Source organism: Kwoniella dejecticola, chromosome 1 (assembly GCF_000512565.2).
Source record: "Kwoniella dejecticola CBS 10117 chromosome 1, complete sequence".
Classification (NCBI taxonomy): Eukaryota; Fungi; Basidiomycota; class Tremellomycetes; order Tremellales; family Cryptococcaceae; genus Kwoniella; species Kwoniella dejecticola.
The window spans coordinates 3,769,072-3,795,135 of record NC_089301.1 but is presented as its reverse complement, the minus strand read 5'-3'; the positions used below and the strand labels follow the sequence as shown (position 1 = coordinate 3,795,135).

Genomic DNA, 26,064 nt, shown 5'->3' with positions numbered 1-26,064 from the left:
CAGAATACGAGTACTGTATATATAACTGGTGTGACCGGCGTAAGCATAACGTCCTTGAAGAAAAGAAAGATAGCAGAATTTGCGTTTGGGTCAATCATCTAGTCATCAACGCTTGCGCTGAAACCAAGTCGAATTCAGAGGGGCGATAACAAAATGTCAGACGCCTTTTCGACACCTGCCGAACACGCTCTGACTCATCCGGAATTAGAACAAGTCCTTGATAATGCCGTAGCTGGACCTAGTTCGATGGGAGATGGAAACGAGGGATTATCGATTGAAGAAGCTTTCGAAGTTGATAAGACTGTCCGACGGATCTTGGAGGGCGGATATAAGACTATAGGATTACAGTTTCCGGACGAACTTCTTCCGTCGTCCGTAGCTGTGTATCGGGCTATACAGACGCGGATACGGGATCAGGGGGCACAGGCGTATGTCCTGGCGGATAGTACATATGGAAAGTAAGTTGGTATTTACGGTCATCTGTTTATGCTGTCGGATCTGATGATCGTTCGGACGGTGACGAAGGCTGATACTTGTGCCAACCCGCTTAGCTGTTGTCCGGACGTGTTGAGCTGTTTGCACCTCCCTGCTGATTTCTTAGTACACTACGGACATGCTTGTCTGACGCCGTAAGTGGTTCGCATACAATCTTGTCTATACTGATGGATCGAATGTGATACTGATCTTGTCGATATTGATATCAATATAGGACCGACGCCTTACCTGTATTCTACGTATTTCCTAGACGCAAGCTCGATATATCCCATGCCATCACTGAATTTACCGATGCGAGTAGAGAGGATCTAAGCGAAGAAGGGGGCAAGAAGGGCGTTATTGTGGTGTGGGATGTGGCGTTTGATTGGCTAGCGGGTAGGTCTTGATCTTTTCAGTCTTCTTGCACCCAACGAGAATATGCTGACCATTTGATAATCGTCGATCAGACCAAATCAAGGAGAAGTTCACGCAAAGCCTTCCTTGCCCTGTCAATTTCGCCACGATACAAAAACCTTCTACGTCCTCTGACAAAGCCGTAGATGTCAAAGGGAAAGCGCCTGCTTTGAGGACCATCGACCCTCCTGAGGGTCTACGATTGGACGACTGTGTCCTCTGGTATATCGGCGAAGAAGGTCGAAGTAGTATCAACCTACAGATGACTCATGCCAACAATCCCGTGAGTAATCGTCCTCGCTCTTACAAGATCATCTTTGCCTCGCCATCTCCTCAGTTGCACCGACTTCGGACTCACACAATGTGTATCACTGACTTAGCTATACATATACTCCCCCTCCTCGTCCGCCGTCACCAATCTACATCGCCAAACATCCAAACTCCTCTCTCGCCGCTTGTTCGCCTTGCACCAAGCCATGAGCGCCGACGTCTTCGGCCTGATAGTCTCCAACATAGGTCTGCGATCATCGCAGCCCCTACTAAAACAACTGCGCGAGGACCTGAAACGAGCAAAGAAGAAATCGTATACCCTTTCTGTCGGCAGATTGAACCCTGCGAAATTGGCAAATTTCTCGGAAATAGAATGCTTCGTCTTAGTCGGCTGTAACGAAGGTGGGCTAGTGGATAATACGAAAGATTTCTTACAGCCCATTATCACCCCGTGGGAATTGGAATTGGCGTTACAGGGGGTGAAACATATTTGGGATCCGGCGAAATGGACTTTGGACCTGGGTAAAGTCCTTGAAGGTGAGTCTGAGCCTGTATATGTAATTTTGCTGCTCGTAGTCAGGCTGGACTCAGCTGATCTTGTTGATTGGTCGCCTTTGCCAGAGGCGCAAGAACGCAATGAACATGAGAAAGGTGCGAATGGCAATGGGATGGGAGATGACGAGAACGCGAGCGCCGATGGTAAAGAAAGCGATGGAGATCCGCATTTCTCGTTGGTTACAGGGAAGATGCGGAGTAAGAAGACGTTCCATAGTGCGACTGACTCAACCGAAAGTGAGTCGGCTCAACGTATCTCGAAGGTCAAAGTAGATGGGGATATGAGCTGATTGGTGTGTTTACTCAGTACCCAACGAAGGCATACAAGCGTTGACTCTGCGGAATCAAAATTTCGACTTGGCAAGACTGGAATCTGCCGGAAGCAATTTCCTGGCTTCGAGAGAATTTAAAGGTCTCGAGCCGAGATATGGGATGGACGAGCCGAGCTTACTAGAAGAGGGCAGGAGTGGAGTCGCCAGAGGATATACGGAGGAGAAGTAGATTTCAGTGACGCGATAATGCATTGTCTTGTCTGAACATAGGGAATTACCACCGGAAGGAGCTTTGACAGATGGAATACTGTGGGGCGAATCAAAGCGTCTCGAATACGAGTAAAGTGTGAGAGAATACATAAAATATTGTGCTGTATACAAACCCAACGCTCAGAAGGTAAGACTGTTCATCTCTCTCTCTCCTTTGACTTCGACAGAAACGTCACAGTCATCTAAGCTACTGCTCTCCAAGGGGGACTAAGAAATCCCTCGTCACAGATTTAGTGGAATTACCATCCAACGAAGGGATCGTAATACTGAATTTGGTCGCTTTTGCATCAAGGACATTGAATTTAGTCTCTTCCACAAGTCGGTCAAACGCTTGCTGTAGCTCAGTACTACAGGGAGGATATCTCTCGTGGTCGTCCATCAGACCATTTGACGTGACCGCTGACTCGAAACACTCATCTATCGTCTGTCTGGGAATGGTCTCGCCGTCATCCCTCTTGGTATCTACGAAGGTATACCCCTTTTGCAGGAGCTTTTCCCTACTCTGCACGAAAGAATTTACTTTCGAGCTTTCCGCGAAATAAGTCCTGAGAGAGACAGCTTGTTCCAATTTGGTAGCTGCTGTTGCCGGATCCCGAGCTTTGAGTGCGAGCTCCCAGGAGCAAGAATGATTCTCTGATGCTTGAGAAGAAGATTGGTAAGATCCGTCGATGAGCCTTTGACGGATGTCAAGAGCGGCTTGAGCGCTTGCAGACATTTGTGCGATCGCATCGTCTACGCTGCTGGTGACGGTTGGCCAATGTTGCTGATCTGTCATATCGCTTAGATATCTGCTGTTGTGGACAAGGTAGAGAGTCTCCTCTGATTTCGCAAAATCTGGTGAAGCGTCAGATCAAGCTCTAGGTTATCAGCTCAGACTTTTTGTCTGGCTGGCGGGGTATGGGTCAAATGTATTTGGGTTTGTTGAAACTGTATAGCTTTAGTGAGGAGATGAGAGCAGAAAGGAAGATATGAAATAGGAAATATAGACAAGCGGACATCAACAGAGACTTATCAGATGTGTCTGGATCTAGCTCACCGGTGATTTGTATGACGGTGTTTCCGGGCAACGTCATTGGACTGCTTGTCTTCGTAGGGGTGCGATGAATGGAGGTACCGAAACTGGATGAGCCGGACAGTCTCTCCTTAGTAGCTCAAGAAGAGAGCTTTTGGGTCTAATGATGACCACTTGACACATCTTTAGTTTTTTGGGGCTCTCGCCTGCCCTCGTACAGTGCGTCATATGACATAGCTGTATTCGTATAGCGGCAAAAGCCAGAGCCGAATCTTTGTCACAGTACTGTAGATGAGTGGCAAATCAGATGACCCTCACAACGGGTCTCCCGAAAGGTCAGCAAGATTGTGCATCGGTAGACCCGTGGCCTCAGCTACACTGGTCCGTACAGCGTAAGTAGAGTATAGTCGCAGGCGGAATCTGGATTGAAATGCGCTAGCGCTTTCAGAGCTGCTTTGGAAACGGAGCTCGTTTGGCTGCTTGGTTCACAAGATGAGTTATTACAAAGTAGACAACGATTCGAGAAAGGGGAGATTCAAGCATATTTCTACTACGTACAGCATTTCAGGCCGCGTGATCGATGCTCTAGTACAAATGGTAAAATGGGATTCAACAGAATGTACAGTACAGTACATACGAGCAAACGGAATAGGTCATACTGTAACAGTATCAGCAATCTACGAACGCCCGGTGACATTCCTCTCCACTACAAATCCTCCCCCATCCCAACGCTCCTTGACCCCCTTCGCACGCCGTGATCCACTTGCTCCAATCTCCGGTCTCGCCAGTACCACTGAACTCACACCAATACCCATAAGCTACTGCTCCCCAGACGAAGAAGTTGAGCACGATCAGCAAAGCGATCACCCAGTCCATCCCGTTCTGCGGGGCGCCATCAGAGTGAGTGTGAGCGCCGCAATGATGGCATGTATGAGTGGGCAGATCGGTCGACCCCGAGGCTGATGCGCTTTGCAGGTATGGACAAGTGGATGCTGTGAAACTTGGCGGAGGCGCTAAGAGCAGTGTACCTTCGCTTGGAGAAGGTAAAGGCTTGTATAATGGTGGCGAGGGTGTGGCGTAGCCCGGAGGCGGCTGGTTGTTTTGCTGGTTGTAGGACGATAAAAGTGGTAGACCCTGTTGAGCTGAATGGGACATATATGGGTTGGCATCCTCTCCATAGTGATCGTCATAGGGAGGAATGGGGCCGGGACAAGGGCAATGAGGCGGTACGCAAGGTCTTCGAGGTGGGCATGGCCTGTAAGGCGGAATGCACGGTCGAGAATCCGATTGTTGAGGTAAGAGCGGCGGATCGTCCAGATGAGGAGGCCGAGGACAAGGTCCGGGGGGTGGCATACATGGTAAAGGGTTGGGCTCTCCCGAGTCTCCTTCATCCTGCAGCATCATAGTCGGTCCACTAAGGGGAGGAGGAGGTGCTGCATGGTCTCCCGTACAGGGATGTAACGGGGGCTGGATTGAGGCATGTTGGCTGAATGAGTCGTTGGGACTGACGATAGGAGGAAAGAAGGACATGCTAGGCAAAGTGTCGCTGTGATGTATTGTCTTCGATCAGCTACAGCTTCTGGCCGCAAGCTTTGAGTACTCACAATAATGCTTGGGATTCTACTCTATATCGAAGACGTAGGTTCGGCTTGATTGCAACGCCAGAATAATTGCCCTGTGAGAGGTCGATCTCACTTGACATGCTGTCGGATGCTGCAGTCAAGGTATATATGAATCGGAGGACGAGATGGTGGGATCGAGTCGATACACACTGAGCAGGACGCGCTACCCTTTCATGAAAGATCTTTTCTTTTGATCGTAAAGAAAGAGATCAAGCTAAAAAGAAGTCCAGGATCTTCCATGATGACGACTAGTCAGTCAGTCGAGTCTGCTCCCCCTATCACCTGCATCATGCTGGTGATGCTGTAAGCATCAGGCATCAAGAATAAAGGAAGGGATGATGTATCGAGATTGGCCTGATCAAAGGAAGAATGGAGAATGGAGAATGAAGAATGGACGATGGAGGATGAGTGTTCAGATGACGTTGAATGTCGCCACGTCAAAAGTCGCCTACCCCATGTCTCGGCTCAAGAGCTGCTAACCATCTCATTATTGCCTGGTTGATCAATAACCTTCCTTCTGCTCCCCCTCAGGCAGACCGAGCAGCTAGAAGTGGTCAATGTGGGATACACAGAGTGTATGATGCCACCACCTGCAATAACTCTTGCTGCGCCACAAAAAAGCTGAAAATGCCTCCACCTTGCGTCTTCGAGGAGGAACAACAAATGCAAAGTCGAGCTTGAACTTGAGCTTTTCAGAGCTTGTGACTGTGGTTCGGCACTGCTTGTTACACTCCTCAGACACCTGCAACACAAGGGGCATGCTAGCTCACTCGATCTCCATCCCAATTCCACAGACTCTTACTCAAATCGATGGGAGAAATGTCCACCGCTCCGGACGAAGCTGAATCTTCAGCTCAGGCATTAGAACGATATATCGCTGAACAATTGACTGGTCTATCGATATCTGTGCCTCAAGACGATGTACGTGGGGCCTGAGCTCGGCTGCTTGATGCTTTTCCCGGACGCTAGGTATGAAAAAACGTTGGGCTGATGCTGGACACGTGTCTAGGTCGAGATGATGGCTCGATTTGTGGAGGAAGAGGGGCTGGAAAGGGATGAAAAGCTAGAAGGGGTGAAAGGGATGTTGGAGGGCGTGGTGGAAGGTGTGAGTGACTTCATCATATCGAGCGATCGCAAATCATGAATTGAGCCTGACCTTGCACGAGGATCTAGGGGGTCTTGCCAGAGGAAGGTGTCGACGAGGCGTTGGAGAAGGTGTTAAATGAGCAGGAGAGATTACGGATAGCAGAGCAAGAGCGGCTACGGGCGGAGGAGGAAGAAGAAGGTGCGTAGAGCGGCATCAGTATGGATCGCTATATGGTTATATGGGGGATGTGAGGTTGTCGAAGGCTCATAATATCGTGTTTTGGGCTCGGTCTTTCTATCTATCGAAGCAGACGATTCACCTTCCCCGCCAACTAAACCCTCCGATATCCTATCGACCCTCTCACCCGAAGAACTGAAACAAGCTCAAAAAGCAGCGCTCCTTCGTCAATATGCCTACGTCGATGCGTCCGCGGATGAAGTACAGGCTGCTATAGCGGCGAATAGCCGGGATCCGAATGCCCCTGCTCGAGCGGGAAAGGCGAGCGAGAGCGAGGAGAAGAAAGCTGCGGAGGAAAGGAAGAAAATGATTGAAGAGGCCCTGAGGCTGGACGGGAAGAAGAAGAAGTATCGGAAACAGCAGGAAGGTGAGTAAAGGTTCAACATATGCATTTCATCGCAATCCCAATCTCAATCTCAGTGCGAATCCCACACGGATTTGAGTACGACGGATGGGTCTATTGGAGCTGCCATCTCGGATAGTACCGTCTTCTTACTTGGCTGACTTTGTTCCTGCTCTTGATTTCTATGCCGGCAATGTTTCAGTGGATCTGCTGGCGCCGAATCTGAATAGAGATAAAGTAGCGTACCGCGCCCAAATGGAGAGAGAAGCTCAGAAGAACGCGGCATTAGCTGTCAAGAATAGAGATAAGGCGGCGTTGGAGAAACAAAGGTGAGTAAAAATCAACACATCGACAAGAATGGACTCGCTGCCCCTTCGACACTTGCTTGGAATGTGATGGACCCAAATCATTTCGTAATGCTGATTTCCGCGATGCGATGATATCTAGGGCCGACCAAGCGAAAGCCAAGGCTGATAAACAGAAGAAGGCCGCCAAGCAAGAACGACGGGGATGATCAGCCGGACATCGTCATGATTGGCTTAGGACAACAGTCGATATTCTGATCCGCTAAATACCGAATCCTTTGAGCAGTTGTCAATTCCATCACATAGGAAGTACACTTAGCATTGCATCGATTCATTCTGAGATTTCGAGATGCTACACATGCATTAATGATGATCATACAGAAACAAGAAGGATTACGGATATATGCACAAAAGTATGATGTCTTATCTTATATACAAAAGGGTTATGTTTAAACTCTGAGGTATACTTTTACAGGGTATGTTGATTCGCAGGGTATAATTGGGCAAAGTCAGCGATGCGCAAGGATGTGTGCACAATCCAAGAGGATCGCTTTAAGGCAAGGTATAGAGTTGATGATCGTTATCGAGCGGGGTATCAATTCAGGGGGGAAAAGGGATCCATGGTTAAGTCCCTGTTTGCGCCAAACCTGCAATGTCACTGCTGGACACTACAGCTGCTTCGTCCAGACTACCTCGTCGTGGCTCGCGCATGAGCCGTCGTAGGCGGACCAGCTCCATTGCGAGATCCCTAAGCAGACCCAGACAGAATTACACATAATCAGCGCCAACTGGACAAGTTGGAAAAGAACGACTTACTCAGCTTGAAGTTTAGCCAATCGACTCTCTTCGGCGCTCTTATCTATATCCAGCCTCAATCCAGCTATCTCCGTCTCAAGCGCTTCGGTCGCCAAGGCTGATTGCTTGGATGCCGTCTCAGCTAGGGATTGTATCGTAGCTCGATCCGCCCTGAAGAACAAGGATAGTGATGATGTCAGGTAAAAAAGGTGCAAGAACAGCTGAGGGATGGTGACTACGTACGATTGAGATTGTACCAACTTGACCAATGCCAAATGTTTCTGCCTCTGCTCGTATATAAGTCATTCAGCCTGATTGCCAGTGCCTTATTTCAATGGAAACACTACTTACAGCCTCTTCACGCTCCTTTTTCCCCTTTTCTTCCCCCTTCTTCCACTCATCCCTCACGCTTTTCACCTCTCTCGCCCACACATCGCGCAGACTCTTCACGCTTTCTCGAAGAGCTACGCATTCCCTCTCGGACTTGGCCTGTCCAGCTTGCGCCTCGGTCAATTGGGTGGTCATGTGCGATAACGATTTCTTGGTGCTTTGTTCCAGTGCTTTTCGAGTGGACTGATGTTGGGCTAGCGAAGACTCTGCCGTTCGAGCACGTTCCAGTACCTCTGCAAGCGTTGAAAATGACGATCAGCTGCGCGTCACCGTATAGAGGTATCCGTCAGCTTACCTTGTAGAAGCCTTTCTTTCCTTGCTATCACGTTATTGAGCCCCTCGCACTCCACTCTCATTCTTTCTCTCGTTTCTTTCAGATCTTCAGTCTGCCGTGTAAGCTAAACCACCAGGTGTGAGCTAACGTTTTCTGTTGACGTGCAGAAGTCTGCAGCCGACCCACCGATCCTATCACTCGCTGTGCACTTCTGACTTCTTGCTTGACCCTCTCAAGATGTCCCTTTGTATTGATCAACTCAGTCTGCAAGCTATCGATCACTCTAGTACTAGCCGAAGATTTCTCGTTTGGACCACTCGACGCTCTCCTGAATCCTGCTGGACTAGGGCTCAATGATTGTCGACCGTTGACGTCTGATGAGCTCATGCCCAGCGGTGAAGGTGCTCTGGGGGAATCTGGAGCTAAGAAAGGCGATCTGAGATTGCGGTCGCGTTCCGACAGACCAATTGGCGAGGGCGGTGAAGCGTGATGTTGCGATTTAGCGGGCGAGGATGGAGGCGGAGTTGGATGGAGCGCGGCGGCACCAGCTACTACTGCTTGTGGTATACCTGGATTCGTCGCATGGACGAGTAAGCACCGGTCACAGTGATGAATTGAATGTTCACTCACGACTCCTGCCATCAGGTAATCTTGCTGAAGGTGGTCTAGCAGGGGTTACGGCGCTGCTTCTCAAATCGAAGGATGGGTTGGAATGAGGCAGACCATTGAAGCGTGTTTTGCCGTTGATAAAGTGAGCGCTGTGTGGTGCTGCAAGATTCGTTCGTCAGCTGAGTCTCGGTTAAATAGGGCCAAAATGAGATTATAAGCTAGCTCACGGCCGGGGTCCAAGGGAGAATCCCTGCCATCCTCCTCTTCTTCCTCTGTCAACCTATCGTGAAGATCATCCACAGCAACCTCTGGCAGATTGAGCAATCCTTCAACCGGAGTGAGAGGTAGCGAAGATGCGTTTCCGTTCTGGACGTCGATCAGGCGTTGTTGGGCATTCTGCAGGGACGTCTGAAGGATAGCTATCTGAGCCTTGATTTGGGCTGTCCAGGTGGAGGATCATATAGTATAAGCTCGACGGTCTGCAGCGTTACATTTACAAGACATGACATACCTGGGTCATTTGAGTCAAAGCTGGTGCTTCCACTAAGAGTCATGGTCATCCCTTCCCCAAAGCTCGTCTTCCTACTTCCAGGCCCCTGCCCACCGCTCAGGAGACTCCATCTTCTCTGTTGATTCGCTGGACTCGCCCTGCCCGTCTTCGCCGGAACTCCATTTGCTGGACTTTGACTCCTTGATGAGCTCTCCTTCGAAAGTGAGTTGCTAGATACAGATTTGTGCAGTGATGTCGAAGAGGATACTGAATTGCGCTTGTTGATGGCTATTGGTATTTTTGAAGGGGTCGTCTCGGCCATCGTTGATGGATCGCTCATACTCGTTACAACGAGCTTCTCGCGCGAAGATTAAGCCTCCTGTCGACGCCTGAGCTCAAGCTCTCTTCATGTATGCTTTCCTATGCGTGGAGTGATGATGTTCAATGGAATAATGTCTATATTATCCTACTGAATATATCTGTGATAAATGGACATCTTTTGTCTTTCATTTCGCCTGTTATTCAGTTTATGCATACTCGTACACACAGACGCGTAACATACACGTCACGTGATGAACAGTAACCCACGTGTTCGACAGCGTACCTTATAGATAGTTGCCACCCAAAAAAGTTGAAAACAAACCGGACAAGCGGACCCACTATCTGACTATCTTATGGGTAGCTTCGACACGTTGGGTCAAGCACTATTCGACAGATACGATGCCTCCGTTCAGAACGAGAGGAAATGCCAATGGACATGGATCAAGAGGAAGAGGCGGCTCGCGGGGCGGTCGTGGCGGATCTAGAGGGGGATACGGTGGACCGAAGCTACCCTCCGAGTTGAGGGAGCAATTCGATGTCAAATACAGTACGTCTCGCATTATGGTCAGGCACTCGGGCACTACTAACGGAGCGCATCGCAGAGGCAAAGAGAGGACGAGGCGGATTTAACCAACACGATGATCGATCTTCCAGTCGACAAGATGGACGAGCGGGAGCACCGAATAAGGGTAAAGGCAAAGGGCGCGCCCCACTTCCTGATACCGACTCGGAAGACGAGGATGAGGAAGCCGATGAGTTGCCTGCACCACCCCCAAGCAAGAAGCTGAAGACCAAAGGAGCCAAATTGGACGAAGAGCCACCGAAGAAGAAGAAGAAGAAGCTGCCAGAGCTAAGATTGCCCGATGAGATGGTCGACGATGCGGAAGATCAAGAGATAGAATGGCTAGAATATATATTGAAGAAGGAGAAAGGTAAAGGCAAGGAAGTTGACGATGATGGCTTAGACGGTATGTATGATCCTTGTTTTGGCATTCAGATGGAAACACTGACCTTACAATTGGCATGCAGATCTGCTGGATCTTGCAGACGTTCTTGGACCTGGCGGAAGTGGACTGAAGCGGGATAGCCTGAACGAGGAGGATGACATAGAGGAGGACGATGAAAATGACGCAGACGCAGATGAGGAATTTGAAGAGAGCGATAGTGAGGGTGACGATGATGCGATGGATCTTGTTGGCTTGGATGAGCTTAGCGATCTGGGCGAGGAGGACGAAGAGGATGAGCAGGATGAGCGGGAGTACATTAGCGCCGAAGAGGATGTTGAAGGAGAGGACGATCATCCAGGCGCTGAAATAGACGTAAGTCACTGACAAGGGCGCGTGCTCGACTCACAGTGCAGGGTGACTGACCCGCACTTTTCTCAGCTTGACGAACCTATATCCGAAGATCAAGCGAGTGGATCCGGACAAAGGGATTCACCGCAAACTACCACAGCGCCACCCGCGGACACCGCTAATTCGGCTGGTCCGTCGAAATATGTACCTCCCCATCTTCGAGCGGCACAGCTGGAGGAGAACGCCAGAGGAAACAAAGAGAAAGCTGAAGAGAGGATAAAGTTGGAACGCAAATCCCAAGGATTGTTGAACAAGTAAGCTTCATCCCTTGCCAGAATGCACACAGGGCGGAAAGCTGATTGGGCGACCAGGCTGAGTGAAGCGAATCTCGAGAGTATACTGGGCGAGATAGAAGGTCTTTATAGGGGACACAGCAGGAATGGTCAGTCATCATCATCGACAGTTTGATCCTCGTTATTTCAAGCACTGATATACGGTTTACCAACATAGATGTTTCTACCACTTTGACCGATCTTGTGATACAGATGATATCCAACAAAGCCAACTTGCTAGACTCTTTTGTGGTGCTCTATGCTACGCTGGTAGGAGCATTACATCGGGTGATAGGAATGGAGTTTGGTATGTTCTGCTCCATGAATCTTGTTTCCATGTCTTCATAGCTGAAGAATTGATGTCCTATTCAGGCGCACACTTCGTCCACACCCTGATCATGCGATACCAGAACGCGCTTTCTGGCCCCCGTTCAAACGAAGCGACCATTCAAGGGAACATATATGAAACCCCCGATGCCTCAAAAGAAGCTTTGAACCTCTTGACATTGATAGCGGAGCTGTATAATGCCCAAGTAATAGGGTCAAAATTGATATATGACCTGATCAAGGGTTTCTTGGAGAATGGCAAAGTAGATGAGGAAGTTATGGGGGAAAGCGCTGTCGAGGGACTGCTCAAGGTGTTACGATGTAAGCTGTTACCTCTTCCATATTTCGTTCGAGATTGATGATATCGACCATCCGTATGATCCAGGTTCCGGAACCCAGCTACGCACGGATGATCCTGCTTCTCTGAAAGATATTGTAAATCTCGTGCAGGAGAAGACGAAAGGCAAAGAGAAGACTATGACGTGAGTATCCAATGTCCGTCAGATCTCTATGCTTGTAACGATCTCGATGACTGATCGTCCGCTCCATCCCGCAGTGCGAGGGCCAGGTTCATGGTTGAGACCCTAACCAATGTCAAGAACGGAAAGATCAAGTCCAACCAGAATTCCGAAGGAGGGAACGAAGCTGCAATGCGAATGAAGAAGTTTTTGTCGGGACTAGGCAAAAAGAGGCGTTGTAGGTCACATATTATTCTTTACTCATTTGGGGATTTCTTGCGGGACTGCTGCTAATACAACTTGGTGTGGTGGACTAGTACTGGCCTACGAACCGTTGAGAGTATCCCTTTCGGATCTGCTCTCCGCAGACAAGAAGGGGAAATGGTGGTTGGTCGGTGCGGGATGGTCTGGAAATCCTTTAGTGGAGAGGGAACAGCAGTTAGCCTCGTCAACGACGTTAACGGTCAAAAGCGATGAATTGGCGAAGAAAGATCAAGAGGATGTAACGGATGAAGAGGCTCTGTTGGAGTTAGCCCGAAAGCAGGGTATGAACACTGATGTCAGGCGAGGGGTGTTTGTCGTTCTCCTGTCTTCAGAGGTGAGCATTCTTCATTCGACACGGGATCTCTCATCTTGACACACAACGGACGAGTCAAGCTGATATTGTGTTCTTAGGACTATGTCCATGCTTGTGATCGGCTCAACGCCCTCAAGTTGAGCGCTGTACAACAAAGAGAGTTTGTCCGAGTCGCCCTACATTGTTGTGGTCTTGTGAGTCGTGTCTGGCTTTTGCTCACGCCTGGCTTGGAGACGCTCAGTAGAGCATTACTGATCTGTGACGACATTTCGCGAATAGGAGAAAACTTATAACCCTTATTACACGCTAATACTGAACGAACTATGCTCGAATTCGTACGATCATCGCTTCACCCTTCAATACGCCTTATGGGATTTCCTTCGTGAACTCGAGAACAGTTCTGGGGACATTTCGAAATCTAAGAAACTCAGGACGAGAACAGGGAACATAGCTAAGGCTATCGGATACGTCGTTGGTCGAGGTGGACTGGATTTGACGATTTTCAAGGTGAGCACCCCCCTTCTGCTCTTGTCACTTTATCAGGCAGAATTGACGTTACTCCACTGTTTAGGCGATCGACTTCACTACCCTATCCGCACCACTCTTGACTTTCCTGATATCCTTCTTAATTCATTTCTTACTGGCGATACACACCGTATCACCGATTTTTACTCTACCTAAATCGTTCAATTCGAAACACGATTTCGACGAAGAAGGGGTCCAAGAGAAATTCGAGAAGACACTTTCCAACACGGAATTAGCTGGTGGATGGCTGTACGTGTTGGAAAGGGGTCAAAAGAAGATTGGCGAGGCGGTAGATGCTCTAGGTGAGAGGGAGAAGCAGATTGTGAAGAGGGGTATTGAAATTGGAAGGGGTGTGTTGGGAAATGCTATATAGGGGAACATCATATGCATTTTCCAGGTCTACGTCATATGCATTCTTTAGGAAAACGTCATATATTATTTATACAATATCTTCAGCTTATCTGGCACCACTGCATCGAACGGAGGAAATAGAATCGACACTGAATGATGCTGGATGGATGAAAGTAGGAATCTCCAATTCGTATTGTGTACAGTAAGGAAGAGTACGATGGATGCATTTCAACTTCAGGCAACAAACGATCTAGCCGGTCTGGGGAGCACACTGCTCCTATTGTGATCATCTGTCAGATCTGTCTCGGTCCCACCGGAGCCAGCGCATTGTTCTACGCAGTGGACTCATACGTGTAAGAGATATCGATTAAGTGACAGTAGAATGAGATGGAATTCCGAGATATTATACTCCTTTCTCCCATGGTAACGCCTATGAATATGAATATGAATATGACGAAGACGAAGATCATGTCGCATGAGCTCGTGGTCCCTCTACAGCTCAATCCTTTGTATAATCTACGTTTTTCTGAGGATCTTGACGTTTTGAGCTCGAAGACTGGTGGGAAGCGGCGACGGCGACGGCTCTCACTCAGTGGCGCGTATTACAGTAATACACCAGGATGTCCCTCATTTGCCACCCGAAGCTTACTCATACTGTATCAGAAAATGAAAAGCTGATTGCTGCGAGTCAGGGGGGTGTGATGCAGTAGAACCTTTCAAGTGGCTCTACTTACAGTAGAGTTCATGAACGACTGCAGAGCCTTGAGAAGAGAAAGTTGCCATCATACATGTACGCTACCGTCAGAAACCACAAATACCTTATGCATGCTAATCGAGCTGATGGATTCTGCGCATACCCTATTACATGAGCCTTAACCCTGTTGGGTGTTGGTATTCCCTTCAACAGAGGGCAATGAGGCAGCTTCTGGGTCGATCTTGACGTAAATAGGTGTAGCTTCTCCGCCGGGCGAATCGGTGGTGATGGAAAACATGTATCCGGTTTCGGCGGGATCGTATTCTGTCACCGTCAACGTAGGTAAGCTATCTGGCTCAGTGTATGTCTGTTTTTTCATCGCCGTCCAGCAGGGAGCAATTGATTTGCCCTCGTTGATGGTCGACCAAACTACCTGATTGATAAGCTCTTTGGTCGTGTCATCGCCTGTATCGGTGCTGTTGCCCTCATGAGAACCCTCGTGCCTATGACGCCCCTGTGCGAGCCACCAAGCCAGAGCGCCAGTCACGCCGAGAACAGTAGCAACACTGATCGCCACATACCCTATGGCGCATGATCTACAGGATATATCGCATCGCGAATCATAGGCCGGAGGTCCGAGCTTCTGTTTCCAGCTTCTGGCGCAAGAGGAAAGACCGCTCTGTACGCTTTTAAGCGCAGATCGTGATCGCTCGGCTCCGGTCAAGGTGTTATTGCCACCAGTGGGGATCTGGTAGCGGGGTAGTTCGTGAGCGTCGTAGCCTTTGTTGCTCATCGTGTATGCTTGCTTCAGCTGAAGAGAAGCGGATTGTGGCGGAGAAATTCTAGGGAAAGTATGCAGCTCTGCGTGGCAAAGGGAAGGTGAATGGGAGAAGCAGAAAAAATGTTGCGGAAAAAGAGCTGAGCTTTACAATACAGTATGTAGCTGGCTGCACCTTGTATAATCGTCGAAAGATCGATCCTATTCGAGAATGAGAGCTCTACACCAGACCACCAGACGAGTTGAGCTCCTTTCAATGGATTAGATCGATGACGGTGTGATTACGGCCTTGAAGGCTGACACTCCTTTCTTCTGCCTGTCCCAATGAAAAGAGCATTTTGAGCCTGTGACACGTCACGCAGCATGACGGTACAACGAGATGCATATGCGCTACGGAGTTGGTCCATAGCTTGCAAAGATACTCAGTTGGGTAAGAGGAAGGAGACTGTACGCTTACTGTATGTCACCGATGGTATATACACGCTGTCGACTCCGGGCGCCAAGGAGCTCGTGTTTCGGACATCTGCCCGTACTTCGTGCCACACTTGTACAGTAGTTGTCGGAAAAGGGGAGAGAAGTGCAGCCTGGCCTGTATTGCGCATTGGAGATCTCCCGAGGACGGCGGATCGTAGCTGCTTCTGCCGTAACTTAAACGCAATTATTGGTGCGGATCAGACTGCAAGCCGGTGCAAACGTCGCCCAGGCATCATACGCCACTAGGCAAAAAGCGTCACACCCTTTGAGGCAAGGACGCCAAAGAAGCTTCAGCAAGCTGAGTAGAGCATGGTGATCTATCCTATGTGGCCTCATGATGTGCGAACGATCAATCCATTCAAGAAGCTGACGCGTTTTGGGTAGGGTTGATAGTCACAAAAATATCGTGCTGTTGAGAAGGCATGCCTAGAGTTGCAGCTCCGTCGGCGTCAAGCACGACCTTCATGGAAGGAGCCGTACCAGTCGCTGAACCGCTGTCGGTCTCGGTGGCGGTGACGGTGACGGTAGCTAGTTCGCAGATCTCTGTCCAGGATTTATAGGCTGAAGAGAGATCGTCGTATCCACTCTGCAAGCTGGCGCTACGGGCTTTCACTGCTTCGACTACGGCTTCATTAGCGATTGCCTGATACTCATAATCACTGATCTTGCTGGAGCACCAAGCTGATACACCTATGATTATACTTGCTCCCGTCACGGCCGCAGCCGCCTCGAGCTTCGTCCGGTCGGATGTCTGAGGCAGGCGGAGGCGCTGTGTCCATCGTCTGGACCCGGATCGGGAAGCGGCCGCACCTCGGGCTTCAAGAGTGCCTTGGGTGTTTTGGCCCCAGTTGGGTAATTCGGACATGTCGAGGGCTAGATTCCAACTGACTGGATTTGCTGCGATACTGTAGCTCAAATATCGACTCGGCTCAAAAATGAGAGATAGAGAAGGAGAGTGACAGACTGTGATTGCTAGCAGCTTACGTAGATACGTACGTATTTGGTATTCGGGTTGTAGAGACGTATAGACTGTGCCAAAATGGCAGGTCGGCAACGCCGGTGGTGTTCGTTCGGCTGTTGTAAAAGCTTCCTACCTAAGAGGCCATCTGTGGAGCACAAGCCATCTCAAAACCTTTCATGATCCGAAGGCTCAGTCAATGCTCCTCCACTGATGTCATTCATGGCTTCTTGAGCTCGGTGATGCAGAGCTGACCTCGGCGTCTGGGTGTGGGTTTTTTGCAACGATGTTTGTGAGTCCGATGCTGTGCGGATCAGTGACGTAAATGTAGTCATTACACGTGGAAGCTCATGGGATACTGCTGTGATGTGTGGATTGGGCCCTTCTGACGGAAGCCCATACAACAATGTAACACGAAGCGTATAGTCCAAGGGCAACAAGCTCGGACCGATGCGGTACATGCGAAGTTGGAATTGAACCTCCGTCGCGATTTGCATCTTTCTCTACCTTTTCTCTATAGATATGCTTGTCAACATGGCGCTTCCTCGATTCTTAGGAGAAAAATTATACCCAACGGCCATCCATTTCACACCTCTCCTTCAAGGCACACATCTATAGTGCAATTTTCGTGCTGGAATGCATCATCGGGATAAAACATGTTGTAAAGCTGCTCTTCCGAACCTGACTGAGGTGTTTGAGGATATTCAAGGTCTGACAAATCGAGTCTCTGACCGAGTTCGTAATCTCTCGGATCGTAAGTGCGAGTGAGGGTGAAAAGGTCATGATGATTACGATTGTAATCGAGAGACGCGCTAGATACCCCTGAAGGGAATTTGTTCACCTTCAGACCTTGTTGTCCGGTCGAGAGATCCGGTAAACAGCATGAGAATGCCAAAGCACTGATTCCAATCAAGGTGGCGGCTTGGTGGATTGTCCGAAAGAAGGAATCGAATCGATCACGCCTGTCGCCTGGTGCACTGCTAGTTTATCGAAGGACCAGGGATGTATGCAGACAAAAGCTCAGCACGCCGCTTTGATTGCAAGTGAGATTGGCTGAATGGCTTACTGTTGATAGTCTGTGTAATCAGGAAACCGGTCGCAGATGGATGTGACGGTGGACGTGGCTATGGAGAGCATTGTCATCATCCCAGGAAACAGTGATTTGACTTGTGCAGCCATGAGGAAGTGCGGTATGAGATGGCAGGCAGAATAGCAAGTCCAGGATCGTTGTTAGAGTCGCTGAAAGAATGTGAATGCAGTCAGAGCCAGAGTCAGGGCTGCGGCGAACCAGACGAATGCATTCCAGATGGCTTTCAGATGGCTTTCAGATGGCTTGGCGGAGCTGAAACATCCTTTCTATCTGCCCCCTGACGCATGATGAGGCAGTGCGACACGTCTCGCCGAGGCAGACTTCGCAGAAGCTCTTGGCTTTATCAGCATCGACCTTTGCCACTTGGTCACCTGCGCATGCCAATCGGCATGTTTCGCAGTAACTTATCGCCACGCAATATCAGGCGTGATGTGACAAGAGATATATGAGAGTCTGCATGTGAGTACGGCACGTCCGACTGCTCCGCCACTATCCTACGCATGACCAGTGAGGCATATAAGTCGAGATCTACATTATTGACCAACTATCAAAAATTGAGAGTCTGAAAGCGTGAGTGAAATGGTTGAGAAGGAGGCAGACGGGCTCTTCGCGCCTCACTTGTCGGAAAAAGCGAAAAACCCATCATCTTCCACCAGATTCTTCCAGGCTTTCGTCTCCTGATCGAAACAAAAAATCTTACCTTCGATCGATCTCAGGGTCACGTACGGATTTGAGCCATCGGCATGGACATCGAACCTCGTACAATTAGGCAGACCGGCTTCAGCAGCTTGTACCAACCCATGACTAACTTCGGAAGCCCATTCGCGCTGAGCACTCGCTTGATGGGAGACACCGGATCTACTGGACAGGCTGAGTAAGTAGAGTGATGCCCAGACAGCCGCGCATCCTTGCCAGTAATGTTTCCAGCGGGATTCTGCGTTGGTCCTCGCTCGAGGGTTTTGTGTATCGACTATTGTCTCCCCTTGCCTGGCAGGAACAGACTTGATGTCAAACAGCAGGTTGGGTCTGGAAGTTTTGGTGATTGCGAAGTCCAGTCTGTTTATATGTGAGTGTTAAGGAGTCATCCAATATAGTCAGTCAGCGTTATTGTTCCAGGTCTCTCCAGATGGTCAGGTAAACCTGGACTGACCCAGAGTCTTTGGTGCAGTCGCTCAGATCTAGATTTGGCGGTAGATGTTCTCTGGCAATGAACACGTCTTCTGAATGCCCGTCCGAAGAGGTGATTCGAAAGGTAAGACCGCTATATGCGGTATCGTGATTCACAACAACACACATCAGTCGTCGCTTGGTGTTTACGGTAACTTGAGGTTTTGACAAGGCAAGGCAGTAGTACATTGAACAGTGGGTATGACCTACTCGGTTGATCGGCCTAAGTGTTCGAGAAGAATCCTTGCTGACATTGAGAGGGATAAGTAGAGAGTATAGGAGTGATCAATTCGAGCTTGTATGACAAGGCCTTTGTAAGAGGTCAGAAAGCTGGGAGTGATGAACCTGTATCCAACACTTGTCATTCAGCGATACGAAAGATTATGTGGCTTCCAGCTACATAGCAAATGATCAGAATGTCAGTAAAGTGACCTCAACTTGCTTCTCCGAATGATATCCTTTCATCGACAGTCAGAACACCATCATTGTACAAAGGTTACCATTCGAGGCGATGTGTGATGTAAGTGTTGTCACCATCATCATAATCTGTCGTTTCATATATCGTCACACGCTTTGGTGTGGTCATGTGTAATGACGGGTGAATCTCGAGAGGCAAGAGATGTTTGAGGTGAGAAGTTCAAGTTGAAAATTAGTCTTATGACAACAAGTATGCATATGCGCACCTCGGAAACGATATTGATGATATGGTGTTCTAAATGAAGATTAGATACAGTAGATAGATGTCAAACAAGATTTGGACCCTCCTCCACTAATGTCTAACTTTGTTAAACATCAGAAAGACGGTCCACCCAATTCGCGTTTGATTTTTGAAATTCAGTCTCTTCTACGGAAATGACGGCCGGATTTTCCACTGAAAAGGAGTATCATATAACGGGATAACGACTCTCTCCGAAGATTGAGGATCCGCGTAAGATATAATACGAGGGGGAAAAACGGTGCTTTTGTGTAGATTCTAAAAGTGAGCGGGTCAGTCAGTCAGCTTGAATTCCTTCCGACGTCATGGTGCGAAGGTTTTTTGTTTTCCGCTCAAGAACGGGTTGTAGGTTTGATCATTGATTTGGAATTGTGCATTGAGGGAAGCTCTTGCATAGGACAGAGCTGAAGAATGTGTGATAGGAGATGGTATAGGTGGACTCACTTATTAAGCGTTTGTTGAGAAGAAGAGAGATGAAGATAGAGCCGTTTGAAATTTCTTTGGACGTATGCAAGCAGGTCGGCTTCGAAATTTGAAACGGTCGCGGATCTTAAGTGGAAAACTGAAATAGAGTATGATTGTAGTCGACTGGAAAACGCCACCTGATTAAAAGGATTATCGGCGTTTGGTCAATACGAAATTGCCGAAATTCTTTCGGTATGGTGATGGGCTAACTCCACCGTACGGGAGTATAGTAAATTTTGGTTGTACGGTGCATGGTACATGGTACGGTGACCCTGGCTTCACTCACTCACTGGCTGGCTGTTTGGCTTTGCACAATTTGATCAAATTCGTCGAATCGTCGTTTCCAGCTTCTCCTTCTTCATCCATCAAGTCAGCTGTGACCTCGGTGTGTACCATCTCGCCTTATCACTGTTCTCCTCGTCTTCATCCTCAACAGCGAATATCCCGCTGACATAGGTTCAATTCTTGCCTCGCTGTAATTGGATCTAATCTTCAGTATTCAAAATGGTCAAGCACAACAACCAACTGCAAAAGAACCACTTCCACAAGGATTGGCAACGACGGGTCAAGACCTGGGTTAGTGTTATTTCGCTCTGTTGGGTATAGGTCTGGGCGATGGGAATGATTAAGCAAGAGAGGTAGACGAATGCAGATGACGGAGGAAGAGTCAAAGCCAATTCGGCGTCATTGTTGTTGAAGGGGAAGGAGGAAGATGAGGAGGATGAGGTGGAGTCCTCATCGTCGGGAAGTCAGCAAGAGCGAATGCCCGTGGATGAGGAGATCAATACGGAGTAGAGAATGTCATGCTGATAAGCTAACACTTACGTCTTTTTACAGTTCGACCAATCCGGTAAGAAGAAGTCTAGAAGAGTCGCACGATCCAAGAAGGCCCTCGCTACCGGTGCTGCCCCTCTTCAAAGACTCAGACCTGCTGTCCGATGCCCCACTCAACGATACAACATCCGAATCAGAGGTTGGTTCATCCCGTGCTTCCTTATCAGAGAACCAAGAGGGATACCTGCTGACTTTCGTCGTCATTTAATCAGAGGGACGAGGATTCACTATCTCCGAACTCAAGCTCGCTGGTATCAGAAAGAAGGAGGCCAAGGGTCTCGGAATCTCGGTTGACCACAGAAGACGATCTAAGTCTGAGGAAGGCCAAACCTTGAACGTCGACCGATTGAAGGAATACAAATCCCGATTAGTCGTCTTCCCTAGAAAGCAAGGTAAACCTAAGGCTGGTGATGCTCAAGTGGGTCTGCGTGTTTCTTTTCTTCTATATTGTGATCTGCATTTCCCGAAGACCATGGTCGTCCGATCCATACAACGTGTCGCGACGTCACATCACCGCCATTGGGGTTCTGGAGACTCATATGCTGATATCGAATGGCATTTCGTTCAGGGTGACGACCTCACTGCCCACCTCACCCGAGAAGCCCTCCCCCTCCCTGCCTCATACACCGCCGAAGCTCCTCGAGCCATCACCGACGAGGAGAAATCCGCCACTGCCTTTGTCGCTCTCAGACAAGCTAGAGCCGCTCAACGAAACGAGGGTGCTAGACAAAAGAGACTCCGAGAGAAGGAGGCCGCTGAAAAGCAAAAGTAGATCAGAGCAGATCGGATCGGATGATAGTCAGGCCAAGGACTGGGTAATTTGGTCTGATTTGATTTGGGTTATTGATTCTGGTTCTGCTTCTGGTTTGCGCATGATCATGCCATGCAACTTTTCGCTCATGGATCTGCATCTGTGTCTGTGTCTAATAGAAGACTAACTTTACTCACGATCTATTGATCCATGATTGTGGATACGGTGGCTTCCGTCCGATGTGTGACATTCGCCGTGGAGATCTAATCAAGGATTTCTCACTCGTCCCCTTGCCTTCCCTGTGAGACTGTCGAGAACATCTTATGGTCAAGGCCGACTAACGACTTACAACGTATGACTAAACTTACTGACTCAGTTACTATCTTATCGTGCGCGGTCGACCGAAAATTCGAGCGTGCGCTCCATCTTCAAAAGTTGCTAACATTCGGCGACGTAATCAAAGTGTATATCCAATCCATCAATACATGTGCATGTTACTACTACTTAGCTACTTGAGAGTATCATCAACTATGATTACCGTTGTGCGCTCTGCGCGAATGAAAAGCTTGACGCCACAAGCAGAAAAGATGTGCAAAAGCAGGGTTTGATCGCGCGCCCTCAGGCGGTCTTGCGACGCGCACGGGCAAATAAGACGGAACTGTTGGTGGGCGGGCGGGGAGCCCGAACGGTTGTGCTACGCGGCCGACCCCATTGGTATAGGTGTAAATTGCCTTTATATACTGCGACTGCAACCTGAAACTTGATGAGGGATAGGGATACGCGGACGCAATAACCCAAAAAGAGGTCATGAGAGGAATTGATCGCGCGCTCGAGCCACTTTGCGGCGCCTCGGACAGTCTGTCGTACCATTCCTTTCTGGACCGGCGGGGCGCCCGAACGGTTGCCAAATGATTGTGCTACGCTGCCTTTTGCTACAGACCAAATTGCCTTATAAGATTATACTGCAAATCGAAAGTGTCCGTTTGATTGGTAAAAACATGCAGACTTTTTTTAGGTATTTATTCTGTTGGTGGCGATCACTTGATTCTTTGGATGGTCGATATTCGATGCATGTCGGGTTGGTTTTCGTCAACGCATCAAGAGATGTCACAGTGCTGATTTAGAGCAAGCGTTGTGCAGGCAACCAGTTAGAGTGGGTCAGAGGGTCAGTAGATAGATGGCATGGTCGTGGGAGGACTTCAGTGGCTGTATGACAATAGGCAGGCGAGCCATGGACTCTACTGAAATTGCCCATGAATCCGTGCGAGCGAGAGAGGTGATGAGTCCAAGTAAGTGAAGTCTCAAGAATGATCAACGACTGCTTATTCCGTGAAAGTGATAGATGCTCATGAGCATAAATCACTTCGACCCGGTAAATCCGCGAAGAGGTTCTCTCGCTCGGGTGTGCCGAAGTTCGCCTTGAATAATGAATCGTGTGATTGGATTAGCAGATTAGCGGGATCAAATTGTTGATTAGATTATTTGGGGAGGTGGGTCCCCGTTTGTAATTCAGGGTAATGGTTGTTATTATCTTCCCCAATTGCATTGAATTATTATTATCATATTATCAGCGCGTCGTGTCCTGATGAATGGGGAGCAAAGGCATCTTGGATAGATGCATTGATCCTCTTGATCCTCTTCAACCTCATCTCATCTCGCTCATTCCCATTCTTTCGGTATCTCTTCAGTCTCATTGATTCGTCTTGTTCTCTTCCACTACAAGCAGCCATCGCTTGACTCTCTTATATATACATACAACGTATACCCCTACATTATATAACCCCTGACATCACACACAGACGCAAAAGACAAAATGGCTCCTATGGAAAAAGGTTTCTCGTGGTCCAACATCGCTGTTGGTGAGTCTGGGTGTTCTCTTATCCGCTGCTCGAGGGCATCCAGAAGCAATATTGTTGCTGCTGGGAATGATCAGATTGTCGTCCTTCCCCAGCTTGGTCGAACAAGATTTAACACTACAAGCTCAGTCCAAGCCCAAGTCCGAGCTCAAAGTCTTACTGATATCACTGGTTACTGCTTAACTGGTTATAGGAGCAACCATGAACATGTTCGAAGTGACGACCCTCGGACAACCGCTCGAAGTGCTCAAGACGCAGATGGCGGCCAATCGATCGCAAACGATGGGACAGGCGTTCTCGACTGTCTGGTCGAGAGGTGGTATCAAAGGGTTTTATCAGGGTTTGATCCCTTGGGTGAGTCAGAGCTGGCACTACATGATTGCCAGAGAATAGACGGGGTGGATACTGATACTGATGTCTGAAATGTTCTTATCATCCGCACAAACTGATCTCTCACTTCGACCATTCCGACAATTGACTCATGTCAATTTCCCTTTTCCCTTCGCCAAATACCATCCTCAACTTCTACCTCCCTGAATTTCATTGCGCTATGAACCACTCGTGTCTCGCCCTACTCCTCTACATCTATCCCTCGTCACATCTTCCCTTCGCTGCTTGCCCCGCCCCGCCCCGCCCCGCCTCGCCTCGCCTCGTCTCGCCTCGTCTCTTTCTCCTTGCCAATATAGGCCTGGATTGAAGCCTCGACCAAAGGAGGTGTGCTCATCTTCACCTCTGCCGAGATCGAGAAATACAGTACGAAAGCATTCGGCTTGTCCCCCGCTGCGGCCGGTATGTTGGGTGGTGTAGGAGGTGGTGTAGCTCAAGCGTACGCTACTATGGGTGAGCTAGATTTTCAATTTGCCAGGAAGAAGACCGCTGACGATATTTCCTGCCCTTGGCTCATTCAATCTCTTGATTCACACGATTTCGGTAATCTTTTGACCAATCTTTCTTACTTCGCCGCCGATCAGGTTTCTGCACATGTATGAAGACAGTGGAAATCACTCGACACAAGCAAGCTTCCGCCGGTGCACCCGTGGAGTCGACCTTCAAGGTGTTCCTAGACATCTACAAGCGAGAAGGTATAGCCGGTATCAACAAGGGAGTCAACGCTGTTGCCCTGCGTCAAGCTACTAACTGGGGATCAAGATTTGGGTTTGCCAGATTGGCCGAAGCTTCGTTGAGGAATATCAAGGGCATAAAAGAGGGCGAGAAATTAGGTGCATTGGATAAGATCTTGGCGTCGACTGTTGGAGGTGCTTTGGCTACTTGGAACCAACCTATTGAAGTTGTTCGAGTTGAGGTGAGTGACGGATCCCATCTCATTCGTGGTCCTCATACGCATTACTGGCCTGATCAGAATCGATCGGTATCACTGCTCCCTATCCCCTTGTCCTGGACTTCGCACGATTGATGACAACGAGCTGACTCGACTTCCGCTTGATAGATGCAATCCGCTCTGAAATCGCAAGATCCAACTCGACCAGCTAAGAAGACTGTACTCAACACCCTCTCATACATCTACAACACGAACGGTATCAAGGGTTTGTACCGAGGTGTTGCTCCCCGAATTGGTCTAGGTGAGTAGACAACCAAGCGGCCTTTCCCGGTGGCGTACGTGGCTGACATGGACACACCCGCAGGTGCTTGGCAAACCATCTGTATGGTCAGTTTCGCGGACTACGTCAAAGCTGCGTGAGTAACTCTCTTTCGGTCAAATGGCGAGTTCATGTCAACTGACGAGAAGGAGCAGTATTGCCGGTTCAAATGCAAAATAAGAAGCGACAGTCTGGCTTAATCAAGACAAGAAAACAATCTGATGCGATATGAAAGAGCGTTATTTCCGCTTATTCCACTTGGTTCGATATACCACTTTTTTTACGATTCAGTCAGCATAGAAATTTGATCCATCCACTCGTTTCTCCTTTATGTGTCTCATCTCTGGTAGGAATACACTGGCTGCTCGATATAGGTAACAGCATCAGGCTCGTTAATTTTGGGAGTGTTTGTGCAGTACAATACATAAATTTGGGTTGATTGTGATTACGAGTCTGAACCCGAGTAATATATAGAATGATTGATTTCTCCATCTCATGCATGCATTTACAGTAACTACTATCATACAAGGCACTGCCACGATGCTTAAATTGATTCCGTGAAGATCGCGCTTAGGTCGATTTACTGAATGGATGTGCACGCGTCAGATTGGTTGTTTGTAGCTTCTCCTTCTTTTGTTCAATTCAACGATAATCACTCACTCACTCACTCACTTGCTCAAACATATCTTGCACTCTTGGATACCCTTGATCATATCGAGCAGGTCTCTTGCATCGCAATCCTCACAAACGGACCTCTTGACGCTCACTACTTCATTATTCCCACTGGCAAACAAAAGGTGAGTGGCGTGTGTTCATCTGATGATCAGTGAATGGACCGGCTTGGCGAAGAAACGTTGTCGAGGCGATATGTGTATCCGAAGTATCATAAGCTGATCATAAAAATGAATTTCGAATCCTTCATATGATCCTTCACTCTGATACGTGTTATTGCTCGATTGCAATCATGCTTCTCCCATCTCGTCCCGCCGTACTCTGTTCGCTCTGAAACACCGCTCGGACTTCTCGTCTCGCCGCTGTGACCCACTGCCTATCTTTCTAAAACATAGTGAGTTCCCCTT

General features: G+C 48.7%; 11 protein-coding genes across 11 annotated transcripts; 5 read left to right on the top strand and 6 right to left on the bottom strand.

Annotated features, from left to right (window-relative positions):
- Positions 1 to 153: 153 nt before the first annotated feature.
- I303_101394 (diphthamide biosynthesis protein 2) lies at positions 154 to 2,214 on the top strand (the record flags this gene model as incomplete). Its single annotated transcript, XM_065968330.1, has 7 exons — positions 154 to 458; positions 552 to 629; positions 710 to 870; positions 942 to 1,171; positions 1,269 to 1,695; positions 1,780 to 1,950; positions 2,021 to 2,214. 7 exons carry the CDS (start codon positions 154 to 156, stop codon positions 2,212 to 2,214), a joined length of 1,566 nt encoding a protein of 521 aa, XP_065824402.1.
- A 228-nt stretch (positions 2,215 to 2,442) lies between these two features.
- I303_101393 (uncharacterized protein) lies at positions 2,443 to 3,030 on the bottom strand (the record flags this gene model as incomplete). The annotated part of the gene is made up of 1 exon (XM_018404762.1): positions 2,443 to 3,030. One exon carries the CDS (start codon positions 3,028 to 3,030, stop codon positions 2,443 to 2,445), a length of 588 nt encoding a protein of 195 aa, XP_018267416.1.
- Positions 3,031 to 3,936: 906 nt separating this feature from the next.
- On the bottom strand, positions 3,937 to 4,969 carry I303_101392 (uncharacterized protein; the record flags this gene model as incomplete). Its single annotated transcript, XM_018404761.1, has 2 exons — positions 3,937 to 4,813; positions 4,872 to 4,969. 2 exons carry the CDS (start codon positions 4,967 to 4,969, stop codon positions 3,937 to 3,939), a joined length of 975 nt encoding a protein of 324 aa, XP_018267415.1.
- A 739-nt stretch (positions 4,970 to 5,708) lies between these two features.
- Positions 5,709 to 7,070, top strand: I303_101391 (uncharacterized protein; the record flags this gene model as incomplete). The annotated part of the gene is made up of 6 exons (XM_018404760.1): positions 5,709 to 5,810; positions 5,899 to 5,994; positions 6,063 to 6,174; positions 6,287 to 6,580; positions 6,759 to 6,885; positions 7,004 to 7,070. 6 exons carry the CDS (start codon positions 5,709 to 5,711, stop codon positions 7,068 to 7,070), a joined length of 798 nt encoding a protein of 265 aa, XP_018267414.1.
- A 415-nt stretch (positions 7,071 to 7,485) lies between these two features.
- Positions 7,486 to 9,741, bottom strand: I303_101390 (uncharacterized protein; the record flags this gene model as incomplete). The annotated part of the gene is made up of 9 exons (XM_018404759.2): positions 7,486 to 7,609; positions 7,678 to 7,827; positions 7,900 to 7,943; positions 8,008 to 8,279; positions 8,342 to 8,444; positions 8,507 to 8,889; positions 8,951 to 9,088; positions 9,157 to 9,369; positions 9,441 to 9,741. 9 exons carry the CDS (start codon positions 9,739 to 9,741, stop codon positions 7,486 to 7,488), a joined length of 1,728 nt encoding a protein of 575 aa, XP_018267413.2.
- Positions 9,742 to 10,139: 398 nt separating this feature from the next.
- Positions 10,140 to 13,627, top strand: I303_101389 (uncharacterized protein; the record flags this gene model as incomplete). Its single annotated transcript, XM_065968329.1, has 13 exons — positions 10,140 to 10,287; positions 10,343 to 10,708; positions 10,770 to 11,059; positions 11,126 to 11,349; positions 11,407 to 11,477; positions 11,546 to 11,674; positions 11,740 to 12,015; positions 12,080 to 12,176; positions 12,251 to 12,390; positions 12,470 to 12,750; positions 12,828 to 12,923; positions 13,009 to 13,236; positions 13,301 to 13,627. The coding sequence occupies 13 exons, from the start codon at positions 10,140 to 10,142 to the stop codon at positions 13,625 to 13,627; spliced, it is 2,673 nt and encodes an 890-aa protein (XP_065824401.1).
- Positions 13,628 to 14,477: 850 nt separating this feature from the next.
- I303_101388 (uncharacterized protein) lies at positions 14,478 to 15,092 on the bottom strand (the record flags this gene model as incomplete). The annotated part of the gene is made up of 1 exon (XM_018404757.1): positions 14,478 to 15,092. The coding sequence occupies one exon, from the start codon at positions 15,090 to 15,092 to the stop codon at positions 14,478 to 14,480; it is 615 nt and encodes a 204-aa protein (XP_018267411.1).
- Positions 15,093 to 15,909: 817 nt separating this feature from the next.
- I303_101387 (uncharacterized protein) lies at positions 15,910 to 16,416 on the bottom strand (the record flags this gene model as incomplete). The annotated part of the gene is made up of 1 exon (XM_018404756.1): positions 15,910 to 16,416. The coding sequence occupies one exon, from the start codon at positions 16,414 to 16,416 to the stop codon at positions 15,910 to 15,912; it is 507 nt and encodes a 168-aa protein (XP_018267410.1).
- Positions 16,417 to 18,213: 1,797 nt separating this feature from the next.
- I303_101386 (uncharacterized protein) lies at positions 18,214 to 19,020 on the bottom strand (the record flags this gene model as incomplete). The annotated part of the gene is made up of 3 exons (XM_018404755.1): positions 18,214 to 18,655; positions 18,750 to 18,860; positions 18,977 to 19,020. 3 exons carry the CDS (start codon positions 19,018 to 19,020, stop codon positions 18,214 to 18,216), a joined length of 597 nt encoding a protein of 198 aa, XP_018267409.1.
- A 1,430-nt stretch (positions 19,021 to 20,450) lies between these two features.
- I303_101385 (uncharacterized protein) lies at positions 20,451 to 21,552 on the top strand (the record flags this gene model as incomplete). The annotated part of the gene is made up of 4 exons (XM_065968328.1): positions 20,451 to 20,522; positions 20,784 to 20,919; positions 20,993 to 21,198; positions 21,349 to 21,552. 4 exons carry the CDS (start codon positions 20,451 to 20,453, stop codon positions 21,550 to 21,552), a joined length of 618 nt encoding a protein of 205 aa, XP_065824400.1.
- Positions 21,553 to 23,344: 1,792 nt separating this feature from the next.
- I303_101384 (uncharacterized protein) lies at positions 23,345 to 25,086 on the top strand (the record flags this gene model as incomplete). The annotated part of the gene is made up of 6 exons (XM_018404753.1): positions 23,345 to 23,390; positions 23,581 to 23,741; positions 24,074 to 24,227; positions 24,359 to 24,690; positions 24,835 to 24,967; positions 25,031 to 25,086. 6 exons carry the CDS (start codon positions 23,345 to 23,347, stop codon positions 25,084 to 25,086), a joined length of 882 nt encoding a protein of 293 aa, XP_018267407.1.
- Positions 25,087 to 26,064: the final 978 nt, after the last annotated feature.